This window comes from Anguilla anguilla, chromosome 17 (assembly GCF_013347855.1).
Source record: "Anguilla anguilla isolate fAngAng1 chromosome 17, fAngAng1.pri, whole genome shotgun sequence".
NCBI classification, from domain to species: domain Eukaryota; kingdom Metazoa; phylum Chordata; class Actinopteri; order Anguilliformes; family Anguillidae; genus Anguilla; species Anguilla anguilla.
The window spans coordinates 24,495,115-24,518,544 of NC_049217.1; the positions used below are offsets into that span (position 1 = coordinate 24,495,115).

The 23,430-nt window shown below is 45.6% G+C and overlaps 2 protein-coding genes across 3 annotated transcripts; one reads left to right on the plus strand and one right to left on the minus strand.

Moving 5' to 3' along the window:
• Positions 1–408: 408 nt before the first annotated feature.
• Positions 409–4,520, minus strand: LOC118217343 (protein FAM104A-like). 2 transcript variants are annotated; one of them, XM_035399259.1, is made up of 3 exons: positions 3,951–4,520; positions 2,548–2,662; positions 409–2,075 (listed from the first exon to the last, which is right to left on the minus strand). In XM_035399259.1, the coding sequence occupies exons 1-3, from the start codon at positions 3,965–3,967 to the stop codon at positions 1,806–1,808; spliced, it is 402 nt and encodes a 133-aa protein (XP_035255150.1). In that variant the 5' UTR covers positions 3,968–4,520; the 3' UTR covers positions 409–1,805. The 2 variants fall into 2 exon arrangements, with proteins under 2 accessions (XP_035255150.1, XP_035255151.1); XM_035399260.1 differs by lacking the exon at positions 3,951–4,520 and adding an exon at positions 3,218–3,910.
• Positions 4,521–5,758: 1,238 nt separating this feature from the next.
• Positions 5,759–22,244, plus strand: hid1a (HID1 domain containing a). The gene is made up of 19 exons (XM_035399265.1): positions 5,759–5,980; positions 7,121–7,270; positions 9,427–9,597; positions 12,509–12,625; positions 15,080–15,186; positions 15,366–15,485; positions 15,742–15,961; positions 16,141–16,197; positions 16,590–16,730; positions 16,984–17,074; positions 17,260–17,411; positions 17,535–17,613; positions 17,932–18,096; positions 18,694–18,921; positions 19,052–19,203; positions 19,412–19,498; positions 19,727–19,818; positions 19,946–20,104; positions 20,681–22,244. The coding sequence occupies exons 1-19, from the start codon at positions 5,915–5,917 to the stop codon at positions 20,742–20,744; spliced, it is 2,418 nt and encodes an 805-aa protein (XP_035255156.1). The 5' UTR covers positions 5,759–5,914; the 3' UTR covers positions 20,745–22,244.
• Positions 22,245–23,430: the final 1,186 nt, after the last annotated feature.

The following is a 23,430-nucleotide window of genomic DNA, read 5'->3' on the forward strand; positions in this document are numbered from 1 at the left end:
CCACTGCTGCCCCTACTGCTGCTTCCACTGCTGCAAAACAGTGTAGTCTGATCAACCTCCAGAAAAGAGAGGAAAAACTATACATTTTTTTTCTTTTCGGAAGGTTGCTCAGACTACAGTATTTTAATAACGGGCGGAAGTGCAGCATGACGGTTAGGGAACTGGGCTGGTAACTCAAAGACTGTAGACTGAATTGTCAGCTTGGCCACTGCCATTGCACCCTTGAACAAAGTACTTAGCCTGACTTGGTTCAGTAAAACTTCCAGCTGTCTAAATGGACTGAATATATAAAGTGTAATATGCGTTAGCCAATCTGGGGAAGTGTCTGAAAAATGAAATCCTGCATTTGCAGCACAGTTGCACAACACCTTCCGTATTGCCCCACTTGTGATAAAAAAAAGACAAACATCATTTAAAAACATCTATTTTTATTTCAAAATGCAAGAGGTGGATTTAAAAGAATTCTAAACTTCTGACGTCTGATAGGAGGTTCATCATGTACAATACTAAATACAAAAACTCAATATTAATGATAACAATCAAATGTTGCTTTTGATTTTTGCAAGTACTTAAACACAGTGCCAACCACAGAACTGAACTGCCTCGGGCCCCTGATGGAGGGGGTAAGACAGGGGGGGGGGGCCTGTGCCAAGTCGGGACCAGTGCTTCGGGGCCAGGGCACACAGTGACCGGTCGCTCCCTGGGACTCTGGCTGAACAGTGCAGAGGTCAGTGTCAATCAAGGGGCTGCCTCACACAGCCACGGGAGCGGGGCGGAGCGGGGCGGGGCCGGGCAAGGCGTTCTGCGTACAGGACCGGGTCGGACACCGGGGGGGTCGGAGGGGTGGGCGGCGGCAAGGGATTTAAGTACGGCTCGGTGACCAGCGCTGAGATTTCCAGCCCTCCCGTGTTTATTTAATGCGCCAGACTAGGGCGAGCTGAGACCGTGAGACCGTGAGCGGTCCTCGCGGTCCTTCTCTGCGCACAGCCTGAGTGTTAAACGATGACGGACAGGGAGGAAGACTCCCTTCCTCTCAGCTGGCTGCAAAACCCTGAGGCCCCAGTTCCAAACTTGGAAGACCCATTAAGCCCCTCCCACAACATCTAGTCTCGACGCAGCTGATTGGACAGGGGAGGACATTAAGGAGCCATCACAGGAAACCGTAAATCAAAGGTAAAGCTTGAGTGACTGGTTGTTAAGTTACCGGCTTTGGCAAAGACCTGTGGCAAATGGGAAGAGTCTCTCTGTAAAGAGGTCCCGTTACCCATTTGGTCACAGTGTCACCATAACGTCAAGAGAACGTCACCCAATGACGTCAAGAGAACGTCACCCAATGACGTCAAGAGAAGGGCTGCTGATGCTGCGCGATTTCCAGCGAGGGGAACATCCTTGCCTCTCACTCTCTCCATCCCTTTCAAGCAACACTCCCTCCTTCCCTCACACTTTAATCTAATCACACACTGCTGGGGCTCTGTACACAGCACGATAACTGGCATGGCCAGAAAAAAGAAGTAAAAGCAAAATGGAGATGTTAGCACACGGTATTTACGCTCTTTCGTTGATGCACTCTCTTTTTTATTATTTTTTTTTACTGAGAAATGACACGCCCACTACTGGAAGTTAATGGGCGTGAACAGAAGAAGGGCCTGACAGGAAGTTGTGCGAGGTGGTGGGGTTGAGGTGCCCGGTGCTCAATCTCCCCCCAAGCCTTGCAGAGAGGCGCGCACAGGGTGGGGGGGGGAGGTGGGTTTCCTCTCTGTAGCCCTGGCCGTGGTACCCCCTACCCTGCCCCCATGGAGGCGGAGTCATGTGTCCGTGGGCGGGGCGCGGCTGTGCAGGCTGTGGAAGTGGGCTTCGCGCAGGATGCGGTTGATGTGGAGGTAGGGGCCCTGGCTCATGGGGCCCGAATCGGTGGAGTGGGAGGAGCCACCCGGGCTGCAGGGGCCTCCGGCGCAGTGGCTCCCCCTGCTGTCCGACCCACATTGGAGGCTGGTGCTGCTGCTGCCGCCTCCACCGCCGCTGCTCCCTGCTGCCCCCTCTGGACTGCTTATAGCACTGCAATCACTGCTGGAAGACTACAGGGAGGCAGTGTACATATGAGACAAAGCCAAGAAAGGGAAGGGAAAGGAAAGGAGAAAGCTAGCCTAGGATGGGACACATCCTAGGACATTTGTAACCACTGCTGCCTTCTTTATTCGTCCACCACAGTTCCAGCGTGCGCTGATGAGTCCAAGACTACCTCTTCCTCCATGTCCTTCATTATCTCTATTTATACATTTGATTACCAGACGCCCTTGTCCATGCTAAGCTGAGTATACAACACACTGCATAGCTAGTAAATTTAATTAAAGCAATTCAGCTTAACCACCCTGCATCACTCAGGACTTGCAAACTGTGGTGTGATGAGAAGCAGCAGCTAACAGCAAGTGTTTTTGAGGAGATCACTTGCCTATGTTCTCCCTAATCGATAGTGGACATTGCAGAAAGGAGTGCCTACACACACATAATTGCATAGTTTTTTCCAAAAACATTAACAACTGTACTTACCTCCGAATCCCAGACATCCCTGCCCAGTTCAGGGAAGAGTGGGTGACCTGTGCCTGACCTCTTGGCCTGAGGTAGAGGCTCTCCGTCGTCATGGCCACAACTGCGCCTCCGTTTCCTGTTGTGAAAATTTGTGAAAGTGGATGTTTCACATGCAGTAAATGGTTAAAATGTAAGATTTTGCTAAATATCTTTTAAAAAAAGTGTTCTTTTAATATATTAAATAAAAGGTTTAATGTCACCGGCAGATTTTTATTTTATTTTCATTGGTTAAATCAACTGCAGAAATGCCTGGTGGCCAGACAGAAAGTATGTGGAGAATGAATGTATACATGTATTCTCGGCATGGATAAAGTCTTGTTTTTAAACCTGTCCACAACAAAATGTACATTAATGGGACAATAAAGTTTGACTTGTGACTTGCAAGAAACGAGGAAACAATAAACTCAAACTAGTTAGACCGAATGTAAACATGAAACGCAGTTGTTGCAATTCTGAAGACTGTTTTTATAACTAGTTGCTCTTGTCACAAGATTCAACACATCATTAGAAACAAATTGGATATAACTGAAGAGCCGTAATTAAAATGTGGAACAGGTCGTAATTCAGTGTACATTGCAAATAAAGCGCTGTCATTCCAGCCAAGCCAGAAATCTCATGAACCCATGCTCACCACATTATGCTCACAGACACTCAAATGTCTCCGTTTTCATCTTTCGAGTGGATACACTGTAGCATCTTGTAATATTCCGCCGCCGAATGGGGATTGCAATTCGCGAACTAAACTAATTTGTACAGCAAAATGAATTTAGCTAAATAGCAGCTAGCTTAGTAACTAGCTAGTATTGGACAAGTTGGCCTAAAATGCTTTAAGTAACGTTATCGTTAGTTTTTGTATGCTGCCACAAATGCAAGTCACTGGCGGCGTATTAGCGTTAGCTAGCAGAGTTATGCTAATGCAACAAGTGTCGTATGGTGACTAACCAGATGGTGTTAGGTAGTCCATGTTTTAATTAAATAAATGTTTAGCTAGACAGCCTACAGTTTCAATATCACTGTCCACATTGTAATTATCGGTGGGAACACAACAGACATGCATTCACAACACAGCGACAGCTAAGTTAGCTAGTCATGCTACAAACCGAAAGCAAGCCAACACGAGCTAGTCTACCTACGTAGCTAACGTAACGCAGCTAAGAATCGCCAGACTCTGAACCGCATCTAACAAGTTACCATGCCAGTGACAAATCTAACATTAACTTAACTAGTCTAGTCTAATTAGCTAGCCGGTTTTAATACGCAACTAGCTAGCTACATATTGACCTATTGTATTGTTAAGCGTCAGACTCATAGCGTTAGGTGAATAGATTATTTGGCTAGAAGAAAATATGATTTATGCAACTTACCGGTTTTCCGTTAACATCAGAAGAATTGGCTATTAAAACTAAAAATGTAACAAACTTGCAGCTTGGTGAAAAACGAGCTGTTTCTACAGCTTTGCTGGCGTTGTGTTGGGCCCTTCCTCATCGAGTGCTAGACAGGGTCCATAATGCTAGCTAATGCTAACGTTATCTTTCAAACATGGCAAGCTTTCCACCCGGTAATAAGAGACTCAACAATGGCTAGCTAGCTAGCTAATGTTATGTAAAAAAAAAAAAAAAAAACAGAAATTAACAGAAAATACAAAACAGCAAAATGCAGGTTTGCCGAATTATGCTGTGTGTGTTTCAACTCTTGCTAGCGTTAGCTGCCAAACCTAGTATAACGTCCTCTTCCCTAAAAAAGGACAACACAGTACGAAACGTACATTCCTCATTCATGTTACTTTTTACAATATCCACTAAAACTTAACACACACATAACACACGCTATGACAGTTATGACAATGTAATCTTTCGCTCTAGAATTTTGTAACTACACCGGTTTCCACACCCCAGCTGCCCGTTTGATGTTTACATGATTTTGCGACTGCGCAAAACAGATTCGCCTTCACAAACCGTACCGGCGCAGGTTAGACACCTATACGACAGTAAGCAGAGACAGACTGTCCACGTTATCCTTTGGAACTGAGATTAATAGTACTTCCTTCATCAGATGCGCTTGAATTTATGCTCGAATGTAACTGCTTAATTTATTTGATTAAATAATTTAACAGCCACGAAGGAGCATTTAATGAATCAGGCGTTTGTTCATGCTACTAACAGTTGGGATCCAATATTCTTTAGCGGTCCTTTGTCATTTCTCTAGCCTCCCCAGAGGAACCTGACAAAATAATGTTGTGTTCATACTCTAAGGTTGTGATAACGGTAATGATGCTCCAAAAGCATTGCAAAGGCTAAGCGTCTTTGGTTTGCTGTCCTTATGAGAATCACAGTCAAAATCTAAAATTACGTGACAAGCAGAGGGTCGTGCTTGTTTTTTTTAGTATTTACTTATTGGTAGCTTAGTTAGTCCTTATATTTTCCACAAGGTAGCACTGTTGTGCTTTTAATATTTCTGACGTACATGGATATAATATAAGAACTAATAGTGAAACGATTACCGATGTACATGCCATAACTGTGTAATATAAACCTGGTACCTGTCACTGGTATTCTCTGGTGTTATATTGAAAAAGCCTTTTCCCTTTCAGCATATTCAACAAATTGCGTTAATTTAATACCGTGGTGTGAAAACATAGAAAAGAATCCATGCAGCTACACCTGCATATTCCTGCTTAACTAGGCAAAACTGGCTTTCCTAAAAGTACGGTAATAAATTTTGGTTTTTACAATGGCCTGGTTTGCCTCGACAGTATGATAAAGTGTTATTTCAAGGAAAACTGAAACTGGAATTTGTGTATTACTAGTTAACCCTTAAACTGGAGACGATTAGTGCGGGTACTTTGGGAGTGCACTGCGTTCACTGTCTTAATGCGAATAAATAGAGTGGTGTGACGCGTATTTCTAAAGAACGCATTGAAATGAGGAACTGTCTGGCATTCTGTGCGAATAACATTTAGAAGTAACTTGCAAGACTTTTAAGAGCGATCGTTCGATTTTATATTTCTCAAAAATCCGCGTTTCTTGGAATTATATCTTAAGGGATGTGTAGATTGACGAATAAAAAAATAATAAAGAGAAGTTGTAAGTAGACCTAGTCATTTGCTAATTTGGAAATTCACCGGTATTCATATTACCACAACGCTTACGCGAAATTGTGGATATGTAATTGTTTTATTAAGTGTCTGTGCGATTGGAACCCGGAAGTCGCCCGTCCTGCATCCTGCTCACAGCTGCAGTCGGCAAATCGGATGACGTACGAGCGCAGTGGATGGAGAATATAGGACACAAAACAGCAGCAGCGTCTTATCATTTGAAGGAAAGTCGAAATGGGCACCTCCGACTCAAAGCTGAACTTCAGGAAAGCAGTGATACAGCTAACAACCAAAACACAGGTCGGTTGATTAAAAATGCTTTGCAAAAACGTTGCATGCAGAAAATAATTCGTATCTCCTGACGAACGGCAACGAGGGCGCACTTAGATGGTGGCAAATGCTGCGCGCGGCGCAAACCATTATTATATGATTGTGGGTTAAAATGTGAATACATAAGAATATAACAATAATAACAATATTGCGACAGCATGTAGTTATTGGCAGTATATTTACGTCAGTGATAACGTTTGAAAATGTGTGGTATGTTGTTATTATTATTTTTTATATCAAGTTTTTAAATACTAGCCATACAAAATAAATTGGCCTATTGGAAAGGAGCCGAAATCTGCATCCATTAAATAATGTTTATACAAACTGACTAACCAGCGTTGGCATAACTTGTTTCCCCAGCTGTAGCTACATAATGTAATGTGTATATCTAGCTTACTATCTCGCTTCCCCATTTACTAGACTACGCAGGTAGTCTAATAGATGGGGGGAAATAAGAAATATCGAAATTCTTAATTCGTTGGAATAGAACTCGGACGTCTATTTCTTTTCTATAATACAGATTCAATCTGATGTGTGGGAAAATGGGTGGATGCATGGCAGGTGAAGATTTTTTTCTTTCTTTAAAGTACATGTCAACATATTGCGGGGATGAATGGTTTCTACTGTTTGCTCATCGGATAAAGCCAACCTTTGGCTCGTAAAATACATCTGTACATTTCTTTTACCACACCCGCACTTGCTTTAGGCTCATAAGGTAGGATGGCGACAGAGATTTGAGAAGCAGGGGGTGTTCCATGCGTTCCAAGAGCAAGGTTTACAGGCATCCTATGTATCCGTACCTATATAATGTCCACCCACCCACACACACGCTTTTACTGAACATAACCAAAATAATTTATGAACGCAAGTCTCTCTTTATTGATAGATTGCTTAACATGTAATTCAAGTTTCTGGGTCTAGTCGTTGCAGAGAAAGAAAGTAAATAAATTGTGTATTTGCTAATGCGAGAATTCTGGATCCCCATGGCCGTATTTAACGGTATGGAGGGCTTGTTCAGAAAAGCACCAGTCTCGCATAATCACTAGTGGTTTAGGAAACAGAAATGAAATGGAACCAAATTCCACCTTACAATCTCTCTCACCCCCCAAGCCCGTGGAAGCTACAGACGATGCATTCTGGGACCAATTCTGGGCAGATACTGCCACCTCTGTCCAGGACGTATTTGCGCTTGTGCCAGCCGCTGAAATCCGAGCTGTCCGAGAGGAATCGCCCTCCAACCTGGCCACTCTGTGTTACAAGGTATGATACTGGCGGCTTGTGACTGACGGTTTGTATTTGGCTTTAGTTAATACGAATGGAACGCTGGTGAACTGCTGTCACAACATGGGCAGCCTAACAGTAGCATTAGGTTTTCTTTGGAACGATATTGCTGTAATGCATCCTAAAGGTAATTGGACCGCTGCTGCAGGGTAGATATTTATTTTTTAATTTAATTTTTTCGGGTGGTTGCATAACCAGACCATGACCATGACCCAGTGTTTTCGTTTTAACATGAAAACGTGGCCACAAGTAAATATCCATTTCACGTTGCAGTCTGCATAGCTTTCTTTGTGGAGAAAAATGGAAATCTAATTATTTTTCTTTTTGTTGTATGCTGTGAGTATCTTTTTTGGGGTTGATCCATTAATATCACCATTACTGCATGGTTGCTGGGGGAACTAGTTTGAAGGGGTTGGAAAGTGAGGCCTGTGAAGTCAGTTCCAGAACGGATGGAATTGTCTTGTGTTATCACTTGATAGCTGATCTGAACCAGCCCTTGTGGTTTGATTTGGAGAGTAAAGCCTATTGATTGGTTTCCTCTATTCAATGATTGACTGTCTATGGCAGCTCCATCAGTTACAGTAACAAGTCGAAGCCATACCCAGTGTTTCCTGTCAGTTTGGTCGCACGACCCTGTCAATGAAGAAATTAAATTGGCAGGTTAGGAGTTGTGAAGTTGTATTAATCATCTGATCGAGGTACTTAACTGAAATTGTTTCAGTAAATACCTTGTTGTTTAACAGAGTGATTTGCATAGTATAACTTTTCTGTTAATCGACTGTTGCCTGCCGGCAGGGGACCGGGGTTCTGCTGTAGACAGAGACAGGAAATGGGCTGGTGCTTCCGACTTCCTGTTTCTCATTGGCAGCTCCTTGACAGTGTTGCCTGTGAGGAGGAAAATGGAGGGATACTGTGTCCTGGAATTAGGCACTTCCTGTTGACTTACATGAACTCTCAACTGAGAGTGGATTATGATTTTTATTTTATTGTGTGTTTAATGGTATTGCTGCCTCTGTTCTGTGTTGTCCCATATAGCATTTGAATGCAGACATTAGTTGTCTGGCCACATTATTTTTGTAATTCAATATCGCTATATCATTCTCAGGCTTGTAATGGCAGGGGCCCATCCTGGATACAAACCTGCAAACCTCCCAGTTACAAGATTGCAGTTCCCTTATTGTTACAGGATGTATTTGCTTAGTATTTATTACATCTTGTATAGGCTGCATTTGTAGGCCTGCTTGATATTTACTGAACCAATTCAGTAAATTCTCTACAGTTCCATGGTGTGCTCTATCTAGGAATTAAACCTGCAACCCTTGTGCTACAAATTTTGCTCCATGGTCACTGCAACGCACTGTAACCTACTGCACTTTACTGTTGATACTTCAGTTTTCCCCATTTGTTGTGCAGGTTATATATGTACGCATGTGTGCCTGTGTGTGTGTGTGTGTGCGTGCGTGCTTCTCTTTTGCAACTGCATATTTTTAGCAGAAGCTGCTGCTATGTGCTCAGTTCTTTTTTTTTTCTTCTTTTTTTCCCCTTCCAACCTGGCATGGCATAGCCCTGGTTACAGTTTACCATTCAGCTGGAATGCAAACTTTGCTTGGTGCATCCTGGCCTGATTGAAAATCAGGGGTCAGGGGTCATGTAATTGCAGCCCGTTGTGAAGTGGATAGACATCCCATGGCAGCAGTGTGTTTTGGATGAGCTGCAGGCCTCAATCTTAATGAATCTACTGGTGTGGAGTGTCACTCCTGAACAGAGCTCCAAGATGGCGGCAGGCTCGGTCATGCAGTCCTCTGGTCTGTGCCCCAGCACCCTGTCTTAACACTGCCCCTGTAGGAAACAGCCTCCTTAATGCTGCAGATGCCTATGGCCATTTTGGACTTTCATTTTGGGGACACTGACATTGAGTTGTTACAAGCTGCACAGTGTCTCTGGCAGGAAAACTGCAGGCCCCTTGTTATAATGTTTAACTTTGGTCGCTAATAAATAATTAGCCTAAAATGTGTGTGTGTTTGCATACTGTCCCTGAGGGTTTAAACGTCGTATGCGTGCACACGCGCGTGCGCAGGTATGTGTGTGAGCGCATGTGTCTATAACGCGCTGTTCCCCCCCCCCCCCCCCCCCAGGCTGTAGAGAAGCTGGTCCAGGCGGCGGACTCCGGCTGCCCCGCGGAGCAGGAGAAACAGATCGCTCTGAACTGTGCCCGCCTCCTCACCCGCATCCTGCCCTACATCTTCGAGGACCCGGACTGGAGGGGGTTCTTCTGGTCTACGGTGCCCGGTGCAGGGCAGGCCGGGGTGAGTGCAGGCTGCAGGGGCAGGGGCAGGGGTAGGGGTGTTGTTTGGGTGGGCATGTATACTCTATTGAGTCAACTCGGCAAAAATCTCATCAGTCTCGAGCAGGCAAAAGCAGCATCCACATCAGTTTTTCGGTTTGTCTTTTTAATTATCCCCATGCAAATTGTAATCCAGAATTCCATTAGAATGTTTGTGTGTGAATATTTACATGCTTCTGTGAAAGAACTCTTTGCCTACCGGAAGTTGAATGCAGGCGCTTAAATTTAATCTCCCCCTCACTGCCACAGTTGACTCTTGCTAGAAACAGTCGCCGGGTCTCTGACTGTTTTCTTTTTTCTTTGCTGTGCCTGGCTGGTCAAGTAGGACGGCGATATGGCGGATTTTCTCTCAGCAGCCTCTGGCTAGTTTAGGATCAGTCTAGTTCCTGGACCGCTGTGCCTCTGTGCTGCTCCCGCTGGCTGCCAGAGGAAATGCAATTGAGTCACTGAATGAAAATAACACTGCACAGATATTCTGTGGTTTTATGTAATCTAGACTGGCTGTGGGGGGATTTGGCTGGATGTTTGGGCTTCTGTATTCAACAATGATGGGGATTGGATTCATATCTGTCTATTTTTGTTCCAGCACAGTAAGTGATATGTACATTTTAGTTCTGTTTTAACCTATCCTTAAGCCCAGTGAGAAATAAGACAAACACTGTACTAATCTAATCTAGTAAATGGTATGTCTGTGCAATGGCTATTGTAAGTTCATGGCTGTGTACAAGCAGTCTGTGCATTAGACCATTGGGTAATGGGCATTTCTGAACCATGGCTTTTGATCAGAAATCAGTTTGAACACCCTCAGGTTGTTCAGATGTCTCTCTGGACTTCCTCATACCAACTGTGGGAACCAGGTTTCAGTTTTTCAACATAGAAGTGTGTATCCAACACTGACTGCTTTGAAAAAAGAAACTGAAGTTAGGAATGGCAATAAAGGGAGAGTGAGATAATGACTTTTTATTCTTTCCTTTCCCCTGTCTCTCCTCAACATTGGATGCCCAGTCTTGTTTATTGGTGCATATTGCCCCAACCTTCCCTGTAGATTAGGGAGACCGTATACAAGCATGAGGTCCGCTGCCACTCACTGCGCTACAGTTTGCAACTCCTTAACAGGATAAGCCTCCCAGCAATCCCAGACCTGTTGACTTTGGATGGGGAATGGAGTTATAGTTTTCATTACTTCAAATGAAACGCTCAAAAAATATATCAGCTGACAGTGTATGGGCAACAGGAGCATACGTGAAGAATCTTTAAACAGTGGGTTGACAGATTACCCTTTGGCAAAGTAATTCAACTGAAGTGCTTCGTTAATTATCCAGCTGCACAAATGCATAGTATGTGAAATGTGAGTCACCAAATTTGCCCTCAACATGGGCATCTGCTAGCAATTAAATAATAATAAGTTTCTTAGGAGGCTTCCCCTCTCTTCTGTGTACGTTGGCACCAGCTGTCTCTTTATTGCCAACTGTCTGTGGTCATGGGGGAGGGGATGTTTGAGCTCCGCCATTCACAGCTGCCATTGTTGTCCTCCCTGTGGAGCAAGCCACCGTTTTTGTGCCATTGTGTACGAGCGTTGGCTGGATGCTGGCAGCCTGAGGCAGGTGGTGCGAGTATCCCAGGATGCACCGGGAGGATTGCAGGCACCGGGAGGCGGTTGTCCCTTGCGTTGCGGTCTATTCTCACTTCGCCTTGACACCTGGGACCTTTAAAAATAACGATGTGTGATGATTGGGGTGTGGAGAACAGCGCTTCAGATGAACGGGGGAATCGTCTGGTAGCCATTACTATGAGGGAGTCCTCACTGTGGGCTGAGCGTTTCCCCAACGGCTTTTGGTTTACACTTTGCTCTTAAAATGGGTGATCTACAAATAAGCAAATAAGACTGCATAGACATCATATGGTAACTGTGTTAACATAGGCTCCAAGCTTCCAGCTGCAGAAGTTTTACCACGTACTTAAAAAATGATGAAAAGGGCAATCTGAGCATAGTTATCGCAAAGTAAGTATCATAAAGTGTCGAGCTTGAAAATGTTTCTGTAAGTATGCCGCTGTAATAGCTTTCTTTATAGTGCTCTTGCATAGATGTGCCAGACGGACAGTGGGCAGAGAGCTCAGTTTGAAGTGTGATGCCTGAGAAAGTTCCATCTCCCCTTTATCTGGGGTTCCATCAGGCCCTTCCCCTCCTGCCTATCTCTGTCTGAACACAGACTGCATTGTATGCGGTCCTTTTGTAGGACTGGAACGGAGGGAATGCAGAGGGTCCTTAAATTACAGCGAGAGTCCACATGGACGCAGGTCTGCTCCGTGTCTCAGCGTATCAGGGAGAGAGCAAATTGAACAGGAAGGGTGGACTCTTGAGTATACTGTGTACTGTGAAGGAGTGGATGCTTGTTATTGGGTGTGTTTTATTATAGGGAATAAGGGGTATAAACCGTACACACAATGAAAAAGCTTGTGGAGACGGTGTGTTGAGGTTGCCAGTGTTCCTCGCCCTGCAGTGATGCTGTCTGCTGTGTTTTTGGGGGCTGGTGTGATGTGTAAAGAGACTTCTCCATTCCCTTGGGGATTTCTCTTTCTGTCTCACGGGCTTCTGCAGTCACTGGAACCGGAGGCTTTGACACCAGGTGCTGTGAAAATGCTGCATGTCTTTCTGGGTTCATTTCTGTAGCAACCTGAGCAGGGGGTTTAGACTCCAAGGTAAAGCCACCAGACCATTTAATTCTATTAGAGCTGAACGTGAACTTTCTCATTTCCAGTTGAGTATAAATCGTGATGGTTTAGTGGTATTACTTGGCTGGTTTACGCCCAAGTTCCTTGGTCCTGACGCACTGTTGCCCTGACAGAAGTGTGTCTGTTTTTGTTCTCTGCAGATGGACGAGGGAGAGGATGACACTGCCCGTCCCCTTGCCGAATCCCTCCTGCTGGCCATCGCTGACCTGCTCTTCTGTCCTGACTTTACTGTGCACAGTTACAGGAAAGGGGGTCCCGTGAGTACTGCCCAATTTCCCCAAGCATGACCCCTCCACTCGCCCCAACTTTCTCTTGGACGTCTCTCCTGTATTAGACTTTCTCCGACCAATCAGATGCTCCCTTCTCTCTCTCTGTCTCCTAATACAATCATATTCTTTGTTACCAGTGTCTCGCTTTCATTTCTGCTTGGCCAATCATAGTTGTTTTCACTCTCCCTTCTTTGGCCAATCATAGTTGTTTTCACTCTACCCTCTCTTAGACCAATCACAGCTGTTCTCACTCCCCCCTCTCTTTGGCCTTGTCTCATCTTTGTCTCAACTATTACTCATGTCTCTCTTTGATCAAATTATATTACACATTGTTCTGAACTTTGAGTCGCACAGGTTCTGGACTGCGACAGGATTCTCTGTCAGCTGTGCAAACACTGTATAGAAGCATTAATAATTCATTTCGTAATGCGCCGTGTATCCATAATTTGCTTGGCTGACATCCTTGCATTCTGTGTTTATTTTTTTTTAACGCATCGGTTATGCTGCTGGATGTTTGCTAAAGCAGCTTAAGTTTTTTTTTTTTTTTTTTTGCACAGTGGTGTGGTGGGAGGGGCCTCTGTTTTTATACCCTCTGACTGGGGGGGGAATAACCTGCACACATTTGGGTGCACGTTTGAACCTTCCACTTCAGCCAGCATTGTTGCAGCCTCATATGCATAAGTGTAGTCCCCACGTTGTGGTCTCACAGTAACCTGTGATGTTTGTGCTTCAACTGTGATGGTGCAGTTGTATGTATCATCATGAAAGATGATCTTAAGGAAGACTGGTAGACCGGTTATGCATGCACCCCCCCCCCCCCCCCGCCTTATGCAAGCCTTGCAGGCCTCAGGCTGTCTGTCACCAGGGGTTGCACAGTTAAATGCAGCGTTACTTCCAGACTGTGTGTTACTGTGTTGTCTGTGATCGTTGTGTTTAAACAAACACGTTTTTGCATGTGTGTTGCTCCCCCTCCAGCAGAGCAGCTAGCCTTATAATAATAACAATAATATAGTAATGCTGTTATAATGGTACTTTTTGGGACCTCAAAGCACTTTCCAGTGAAGGTCAATACCTATATCTAGCACTCCCTTTGGTGACGCATATTGGCCATGCACCGGAATGCCAACTACACATAAACTGAGGAGGTGAGGGAGGGATTATATAGCCTGCTAGCCTGGTGAGAGAGGGAGAAAGCATTCATATGGTCTTTGATGCTGAATGCTACTGTTAGTGCATCTGACTGACTGACTGGGCTAACAGCCAGCGCACGACGGATTGCACGCACGTACACACACACACACACACACACACACACACGCGCACGCGCACACACACACAGACACTCCAGGAATGTAAACACTTCCTGGTACCGCTTATCTGGTTCAAGATTATGAGGTAAACCCCCCCCCCCCCCCCGCTTTCTCTGTTAGCCCTGTTGACTGTGTCAGGGGGGGTCTGAATTGTGACTGCTGACCAGCCAATCTGTTTTTAGCTGAGGGATTTTCGCTTCGTAATGAACCACAAGGCCTTACCCGATTGGCTGGAATTCCTGTGGGTTTTCTGGTTTCGGTCTGCTTTGAGGAAATGCCTTGGTCTTTGATAACAACACAGCACGCACTCTTCTTTTGTGGTTTACAGCTTCGAATCTTTCAGCTTCAGATCCATTGCACTCAGGCTACTCAACCCTGGTCTTGGAGGGCCATGGGGTGTACTGGTTTTCATTTAATTGAATTTGAGCCATTGATTACACTGTTATCTCTCTACACCTGGTTTCTTTGTGCTGAATTACTTGTTGATTATGAAGTCAAAATTAAAGGCAGTAGGCCCAAGAAGGATTGCAGGACGAGGGTTGCAATGCAGCCATACTTTGGATGGTTGATTGAAGCTCAGGTATAGGCTACTGGACTTCAATCCAATTCTATTCCATTCCATTCTATTCTGTTCCATTCTGGCAAATTCTTTTAATAAAACAATCTTGTATAGTAACAATCCCTGAACTGCATTATATATTGGAAGTAGGGATTTCATGAGATTGAAACTTTTTCTGTTGCCATAACAATTTTCCAAATGTACCTGGGTAAGTTGTTAATTTTGCACTATTTACCAAAAGTAATTGCGTAAATACTATATACTATATACGTTTTACATATATTGCAATTTATGGTTATCTTATGCATATAGTGACAACACCTCCTGAGTTCATAACAGATGTGGATTCAGCTCTGGAATGAGCCATGAGACAGACTTAAAGTCCTGAGTAAATCTGCCCATTTATTTTGTCAGATTTGTCAGATCTCCATTTGGATAAAAGCGCTATATAAATGCAGTCCATTTATGGCTTTTTTGGATAAGATGGAAATTAAAATTATGGTATTAGTATTGGTATGGGTGTTCCTCTCCCACTGGCTGCTGGGAGTTGTGATCACATGGTCTGTCCTGCAGGATACGGCTGAGGACATCCACTCCATCGACAGCTGTGAATACATCTGGGAGGCAGGGGTGGGGTTTGCTCAGTCCCCGCCTCTCAACTACATCCACGACCTCAACAGGTAAGGCAAAGCATCATGGGAAGTGCTGGGGCAGGTCTGGGGCCTGGCAGTTATTGGTGTGTTTCTTGGCGCAAGGGCAGCTCCCCTCACTTTTCTCTCTCCCCCTCCTTCCCTCCATCTCCTTTTCTCTTCCTTTTTCTCCTTCCCTCTGTCTCGCTGTCTTTTTCCTTATTCTTCAGGACGGAGTTGTTGAAGCTGTTGTTGACCTGCTTCTCTGAGGCAATGTACCTGCCTCCGTCCTCTTCTGAAGACAGTGTTGTCAATCCCTGGGTGACCTTTTTCTGCTCCACGGAGAACAGGTGAAATATGCGCGCACACACACACACACACACACACACACACACACTCACACGCGCACACACACACACACACACACTCATACACATGCACAGTTAATCCTAGAGAAACCGATGCATTGTTTTGGAACCCACATATCTTAACTCAAACTAAACCAACCACGACCCCCCCCCTTCACCGCAGGTTGTTCAGAATCTGCCTATAGGGGGCGCTAAGGCGGCACGTTCTGCTCTGTTCTGCCCTGTTCTGCCCTCTTAGACACACGCTTCCCCTCTTCACCTCCCTGCTCAACGTGGTGTGTGCCTACGACCCCGTGGGCTATGGCATCCCCTACAACCACCTGCTGTTCTCTGACTACCGGGAGCAGCTGGTGGAGCACGCTGTCCAAATACTCATCGTCACCCTGGAACACGGGACCCCCGTCACGGACCCCTCCTCCTCACCCCCCTCCTCCCCCTCCAGCATGGATGAGCAGGAAGTAAGAGCCCACGCCCCCCATAATTATTTTCCTTCAGTGGCCTCAATTAAGAAGTTGCTTCCTTTGAATGTTGTTTTAAATTATGTATTTGCTGTGTCAAGGTTTGTAGATCATTTTGGAAATGAGTGGGTTAAATCTGGGTGCAAAATATGTTTTTTTTTTTTGTTATCTTTTCGTAGTCTATTGGTCCGGATAACCTCTTTGTGAATTACTTATCCAGAATCCACCGGGATGAGGTAATTTTCAACTTTTCTGTGACACGTTCCGTTATTCAATGTCCCTTGTTGCTCGTGCCCCTCATTTTAAATGTCTTTGTGGTTCCTTGTCAGGTGGGAAAGAAAAGAGAAAAGCCCTTAGCGGTCCCACCTGTTGTGTTCCGTTCTCTTTGTACCTTTCAGTCTTCCAATCAATTTAAGTGCTTTATTTGTGTGTATTTACTATATATAGCCACAGCTTGTATGGTTAATTGTCTTAACAGTCATTACCATGAGAAAAAGAAAACAACAGGAAATGTAAACACAACAGTAAGTCTAATAGTATCAAGAAGCTTGAAGTAATATCGATCGTGGCTGTCAGATTTATTCCATCAAACAGGAGCTAGGAGTCACGTCTGTCTCTCCGCATTTAGGACTACAACTTTGTCCTGAAAGGGCTGGCTCGTCTTCTGACCAACCCCCTGTCCCAGACCTACCTGCCAAACTCCACCAAGAAGATCCAGTTTCACCAGGAGCTTCTCATTCTCTTTTGGAAGCTGTGCGATTTCAACAAGGTAGCAAAACACCTGAGTATTACAGAACACCTGCCAGGAAATGCCACGATTCCACCATTTAGGAGACCACTGTACATCAGACAAAGAAAAATAGGTTTTGGGAACGCGAATCAATTGTACATCTTTCTGTGGAAATGGTTTCAACAATATAGAATGCTGCTGGACCGCTTGTATTTTTACCCTCTGTTGTTTCAGAAACGGGGTAATATTTGGGCATTTTGTGACTCCCTTCCTGTAATAATCTGGGTTTCAGAAATTCCTCTTCTTTGTGCTGAAGAGCAGTGACGTGCTGGACATCCTGGTGCCCATCTTGTACTACCTAAATGACGCCCGTGCGGACCAATGTGAGTGGGAGAGAAATTTGGGCCCAGTTCAGTCCATTTTTCTTTCTTTTTCTTTTGTGTAGCCGAGCATTCTCACTTCACAGAAAACCCCCCCATGTAGTATAGGGAAGAAGCAGTCTAATACAGTTCCAGTGGCCTTGGCTTCGCTGATATCCATGTTCTGTGTGTGTGCTTTTGTTTTGCAGCCCGCGTTGGCCTCATGCACATCGGTGTATTCATACTGTTGCTGCTGAGTGGGGAGAGGAATTTTGGGGTGCGTCTCAACAAGCCGTACACCATGCACGTCCCCATGGACATCCCCGTTTTCACCGGGACCCACGCTGATCTGCTTATCGTGGTGAGTTTCTGTCACACGCTCAGCCGACACACACAAACACGCACACGCACACGCGCACACGCGCCGAATGTGTGAAATTAATCCAAAATGTGATAAGCCCCTCATCCCCCATGTGAACCGCAGGTTTTTCACAAGATCATCACCAGTGGACACCAGCGCCTGCAGCCACTCTTTGACTGCCTGCTCACCATCGTGGTGAACGGTAAGTGCTGCTGAGACCTGGGCGCCACCTGGTGGCCGGCTGTACACATTGTCTTTCAAGAATTGAGCCCTCTATGAGCTAACACTCTTGTTTTTTTTTTTTGCAGTTATTATTGGTCACTCCGATAATCCCTCATATGAAATTTATTGTTTTGAAATATACTCGTTAAGATCAGGATTGTTTTAATCCAACATTGCAAGCATTTCTATTTACCCCCCCCACTGATGTCACATTTAAGGCCCTGTGCTCTCGCTGAAACAACTGTCCTGCTACCTGGACCCCGGTAAGTACCCAGCATCCTCTGCTTCCTCTCCACAGTGTCACCTTACCTGAAGAGTCTGTCCATGGTCGCTGCCAACAAGCTGCTCCACCTGGTGGAGGCCTTCTCCACCACCTGGTTCCTGTTCTCCGCCTCACAGAACCACCACCTGGTGTTCTTCCTGCTGGAGGTCTTCAACAACATCATCCAGTACCAGTTTGATGGTGAGGCCTGGCTCTAGGAGACCATTAGCGCTGTCTGCAGTATGGACTCTAACCCACTTCCTGTATATTTTGTATGTGTTCAAAGGGACTTCCTGTTCTCTTCAGCATGGGTTCAGTTGTACCTCAGCTGTATGTCTGTAGTATAGGTGCAGTTCCTATGTGTTTGTTGAGATTCATGGACACTTCCTGTTTCTTTACCTTTGTCATGAAGTATTTCCCCCCCAGTACTGAGCTGCACTCTCCAGTCTTCTGTGCTGATGTCCCTCTGCCATCAGTTCACTTGTTTTTTGTCACACTCTCCACCATTACATTACATTTACATTACAGGCATTTAGCAGACGCTCTTATCCAGAGCGACTTACACAACTTTTTTACATAGCATTTTACATTGTATCCATTTATACAGCTGGATATATACTGAAGCAATTTCGGTTAAGTACCTTGCTCAAGGGTACAACGGCAGTGTCCTACCCGGGAATCGAACCTGCGACCTTTCGGTTACAAGTCCAGTTCCTTACCCACTGTGCTACACTCCGTCAATGTGCGCCGTCCACCGCCCCGCCCGCCGCCCCACCTAATCTTGCCACTCCGCTCCAGGGAACTACAACCTGGTGTACGCCATCATCCGCAAACGCAACGTGTTCCACCAGCTGGCCAACCTGCCCTCGGACCCCGCCTCCATCCAGAAGGCCCTGCAGAGGAAGAAGAAGTCGCCGGAAGCCATCTCCCGCACCAGCTCCCAGGAGACCGTTTCCATGGAGGGCTCCCGCCCGGCGGTGCCCGCGGAGCCGGGCACGCTGAAGACCAGCCTCGCCGCCATCCCCGGTACTGGCCCCGCCCGTCACTCAGCGCGCGCCTCACCGAGCGTTTCACCAAAACACTACAGCAGCTTTAAAGGCTTACTGAACACCTGAGAGGCTTGACACGCTGACCGGTGTGATCATTTCCTCCACAGCCATCGACAAACTGACGGAGAAGTCTCAGGTGTCGGAGGACGGGACCATGGTCACGGTCACGCAGACGGACTCCCCTCAGACCCCGCCGTCGGACCACAGCGGAATCGCAGGCGCCAGTGACACGGAATCCAATTCGGGGCGGGACAATGAGGTAGGAGCATGGGCGGAGCAGGGGGAGGTCCTAGGGAGGAAATCGCTTCTCAGAACTGTTTTATGAACACTTAACTAAGACAGCCTCATTGAGATTGAAACCTCTTTTACTTGGCGATAACTCCCTGTGTCAGATTTTGATGCAGTAATAAGTAAGGATCTGTGCTGATGGATTTTGCGTCTCTGTACCCTCTCCCCACCTTTGCTAGGACGTTTTCTACACGGAGTCAGAGATGGCGAGGAGACGCATGTCCAGCACATCGTCTGTTTCTTCCTGGAACCCCACGCCAGACTGGGTGAGTACTGCCCGCCCCTCCCTTCAGTCCCCAGGGTAGTCATGGTTACTCTGACTCGCTGTCCCCCATCCTCACGCTTTTTTCACTTATTGACCCCCCCCCCCCCCCCCGGGCTCCCTATCCTCTTTAATCTATGCCCGCATTATTGCCTCTCAAGCTGTGTATTAGTATACTGTATAGCGTGCATTACTGTCTCTCAGCTGTATATCGTCTCGCCCTCTCCGGTAGGTTCTCTCCTGGAAGGTTAAGCTCCCCCTGCAGACGATCATGCGTTTGCTGCAGGTGCTGGTCCCGCAGGTGGAGAAGATCTGCATTGACAAGTAAGAGACTCTCCTGTCTCGCGCAGAGGTCCTGAGTGCCTGTGTGTCCGGACTGGCCCAGGGGCTCTGTTCCAGGTGGCATCGCCTCAGTTTTTTACCCGGTTGCTTTAATTTATCTGTACGCCAGAGGCCTGACGGACGAGTCTGAGATCCTGAAGTTCCTCCAGCACGGCACGCTGGTGGGCCTCCTGCCCGTGCCGCACCCCATCCTGATTCGCAAGTACCAGGCCAATGCTGGCACCGCCACCTGGTTCCGCACCTACATGTGGGGCGTGGTCTACCTGCGGTGAGTCACAGGCCAACCAGGTCACTCTTGCCAATCCCCAGTAGCCCAGAATCAGGGAGAAAATGACTGATTTGTGAATTAAAATACTCCACTGCACCCCAGTGTTGGTGCTGGTGGTGCGGTGAGCTTTTAGTGATATCATTACGGCACCAATATGTAGAAATGAGGAAGCCCTGGTAAATCACATGGCCACAAGGGGGCAGTGTGCTCCTACTGTATGATCAAAGACCTGCTATGGACCTCATTACAATGTTTAACATCTTAATTCCACACCCACTACAGGCCAAAATGCGAAGGGTGTTTAATGCATTAGTATATGGAACCATATTGAAATTGTGATGCCGTTATGTCATGGATTTATACGACTCAGAAGACACGCAGTATTTAATGTAACAATTTAATAGTTACAGTGATAATATTACCAAGGTTGTGTAAATTGGACTGTTAATATAACGTGTATTGAATTTGTAAATATATAGTGTTGGAATCCCCGCTCTTGGTAAATGTTTTGTTGCTCTCCATGAAGTGCATGTGCAGTTGAATTACTCAAGGCCCTGTCTCTTTTTGTAACCACAGAAACGTGGATCCTCCAATCTGGTACGACACGGACGTCCGTCTCTTCGAGATTCAGAGGGTGTAGAGAGGGAGGGAGGGAGGTAGCTAAAGAGAGAAACGGAGGGAACAAAGGAAAGGAGGGAGAGCGGTGGCTTATTTGTTTAACCCATTCCCCTTTCAACCCTATCCTTCTGCCCTCGCAAACAACCACAATCCCCCTGCTCTGTGTCTCTCTGAGGAAGATGAGGAAGAGGAAGGAAGGCCACTGGGTCTCCAGGTTGCAGGGAGATATCATGCGTAACGTGCATCTTCCTCGATTTTTTTTTGTGCTTGCTCAAACCTTTCGTGTCAAACACGAATGGCAGGCCCTTCGGTCAGTGAGTGGATGTTTAAAATAACCGCCATTCAGTTCAAACGACGTGCCAGTCGGGTTTTCTGTATTTGTTTCCTTTTCGTAGAGAGTTTGTAGCACTCCCGCCATTTTAACCAACCAAACGAGCGGATGTAAGCAGTCTCAAGACGTCTCTGTGGCAGTCACCTGTGCGAAACGATCACGGAGATCGTTCTGAGACTGCAGCTTTTTGGTGCTGTTGTCGACTGTAAGTAAGGAGAAACGAGGTCCCATCCCATCATGTAGAGAGAGAGGGCAAGACATCGCCGTAATCTGCAAAGCATGCTTAAAAACAGCTTCGTGTAAATCGACTAGCATTCAGCATTCCTCCGTTGTCGTGTATCGAGCAGAGTTTAGGTGCTAAGGGGAGTGGCGGAGGCACAGGCGGAGACGCCTGAGCACCTGAGTGACGGCAACTGAACGCCGTCGACTGAAGGCGTCTAATGAAGCGGGTCATTGTTTGTCAGGCCTTCAGAGAAGCACGCCCAGCATGAGAGCGCGCGTCCTGCGTCCAGTTCTGATCGTCTGTTCAGTTAAAACTGCTGTTCTGACTCCTCCTGTCTGTATAAGCTATGGATTCACTGTTGAGCCCAGTCATTTACCTCAGTGGAAGGGGAAAATAATGTAAAACACTTAACAGGACAGGAACTCTTCTGGTAAAGGGGGGGGGGTGGGGGGCTGGAAGTGGTAGAGGAAACATTTCTTGTTCTGGAAATGTGTATGATTGTGTCTTAGGTCACAAATATCCCTGCCTGGAACATATGCATTGTTCTGGGGCAGGGGCTAGCCAAGCTAACTTTTAGTGCTCTCCCAACATTTCAGAAATGTTTCCGTGACAACCTGGAGACGCTGCGTGGGCGTGGCTGAAATGTTGTTAGGCCTGTGATTTGTCTTTTTTGTTTGCGGGGGTGAAATGACCAGTTGAAAAAGGTAGACTATTGTATAGTAAAATAACAGGATATATGGCTTAATTGTTCCTTACCTAAAAAAACCCCCTCCTTTTTCATTAGTTTTTAATGTTAAACCTTGGAGCTGCACAGTGTTGACAGGGTTTCTGTACATGTACACAATGTATGTTGTTGTATGAATGCAGGAATATTTATCCTTTATAATGTGGAGAGTCTATTATAAAGTACTTATATGAACTTACATGGATGTTGGCTGTTATTACTTGAAATAAAGAGACTAAGAGTATTTTTTCTGTGGCTAAAATCAGATTAACCACTCCCTCGTCTTGGGTGTTTTGATCCAGACTAAATTGATCCGGACAAAATTTTGGTCCAGACTAAATTGATACTGTTGAAAGTATGAGTTCTGCTCAACAGGACATGTTCACTGAAGTAGATGCTAATACAAGCTCAATGTGCAGCAAGACTTCCGGCAGGGGCTTTTATTTTAAATACACCTCAATAAAAGTGATTCATTTCAAGTGTACCATAACCAAGTTCATATCTACATTCTATTTTTATTTTATTTTAACGATCAAATAAATCCATGCAGGATCATTACACTGTTGTGTATACAGTAGATATGGAAGGGGTCCAAGTCAAGTTATTGAATATAATAAATTATAGATTCTTTAGAGTGACTGAGTTTAAAAAAAAAGATATTGGTAAACCTATAGACAAGCTTCATGCCTATGTTTTATATAAACTATGCTCTTAGAATCTGGATCATTCAGAAGCCTGATTTTTACAAAAAAAAAATGCATTTTATAAACCAGGGTTGGCTGTGGATAAAATAATGCAATGTCATGGAAAAGAAAGAGGAAGTAGAATATCTGGTTAAATATTTTCTTATTTATAGATAAAATCACTCATTCAAACATTTACAAGGAGTCATTGCTCAAAATAGCCATCGTGACGGGAAGATACAGATATATGAAATACAACATTTGTGATCATGATCCTTTTATGGACCAGAGGCAAGTAGTAATTTTAACTTTTAACAGCCCTGGCTCATCTGTCATTATCTTAATGTGGACCAGGCCTCAGACCATAGAGTTCAGACCTTATTTATTCACTGCACAAATAAAGGCGGAGATTGAGGCCTGCACTAGGTACCAGGTTCCCCCGAACAAACAGGAACAGTCATTGAATAGCTACACTTTGCTCACTGTGCCTGTCACAAGCTTGTGATAGGAAGCTGCTGAACTGGCACTGATGACTCGGTCACTGCTGAGGACACAGCTGCAGCTGCCATTATTCCTGAACGAGCTTTACGCGTTGAAAACACAGGGTTTATCCACCCTTATATGTACACTGTATATATGCACACACACGCACACCCATAACTTGGACTGCAAAAACCCGCTACTATCTCCCCCCCCCCCCCCAATTTGGAATGCTCTCTCATGTAGAAAAACTGTGCCTTAACTGAA

Coding starts and splice junctions, on each gene's coding strand:
- hid1a (XM_035399265.1), top strand. CDS start 5,915: ATGGGCACCTCCGACTCAAAGCTGAACTTCAGGAAAGCAGTGATACAG. Junction 17,075..17,259: donor TGACGCCCGTGCGGACCAAT/GTGAGTGGGAGA, acceptor TTTGTTTTGCAG/CCCGCGTTGGCCTCATGCAC. Junction 18,097..18,693: donor CATCCAGTACCAGTTTGATG/GTGAGGCCTGGC, acceptor ACTCCGCTCCAG/GGAACTACAACCTGGTGTAC.
- LOC118217343 (XM_035399259.1), bottom strand. Junction 2,076..2,547: donor GGGATGTCTGGGATTCGGAG/GTAAGTACAGTT, acceptor GCCTCCCTGTAG/TCTTCCAGCAGTGATTGCAG.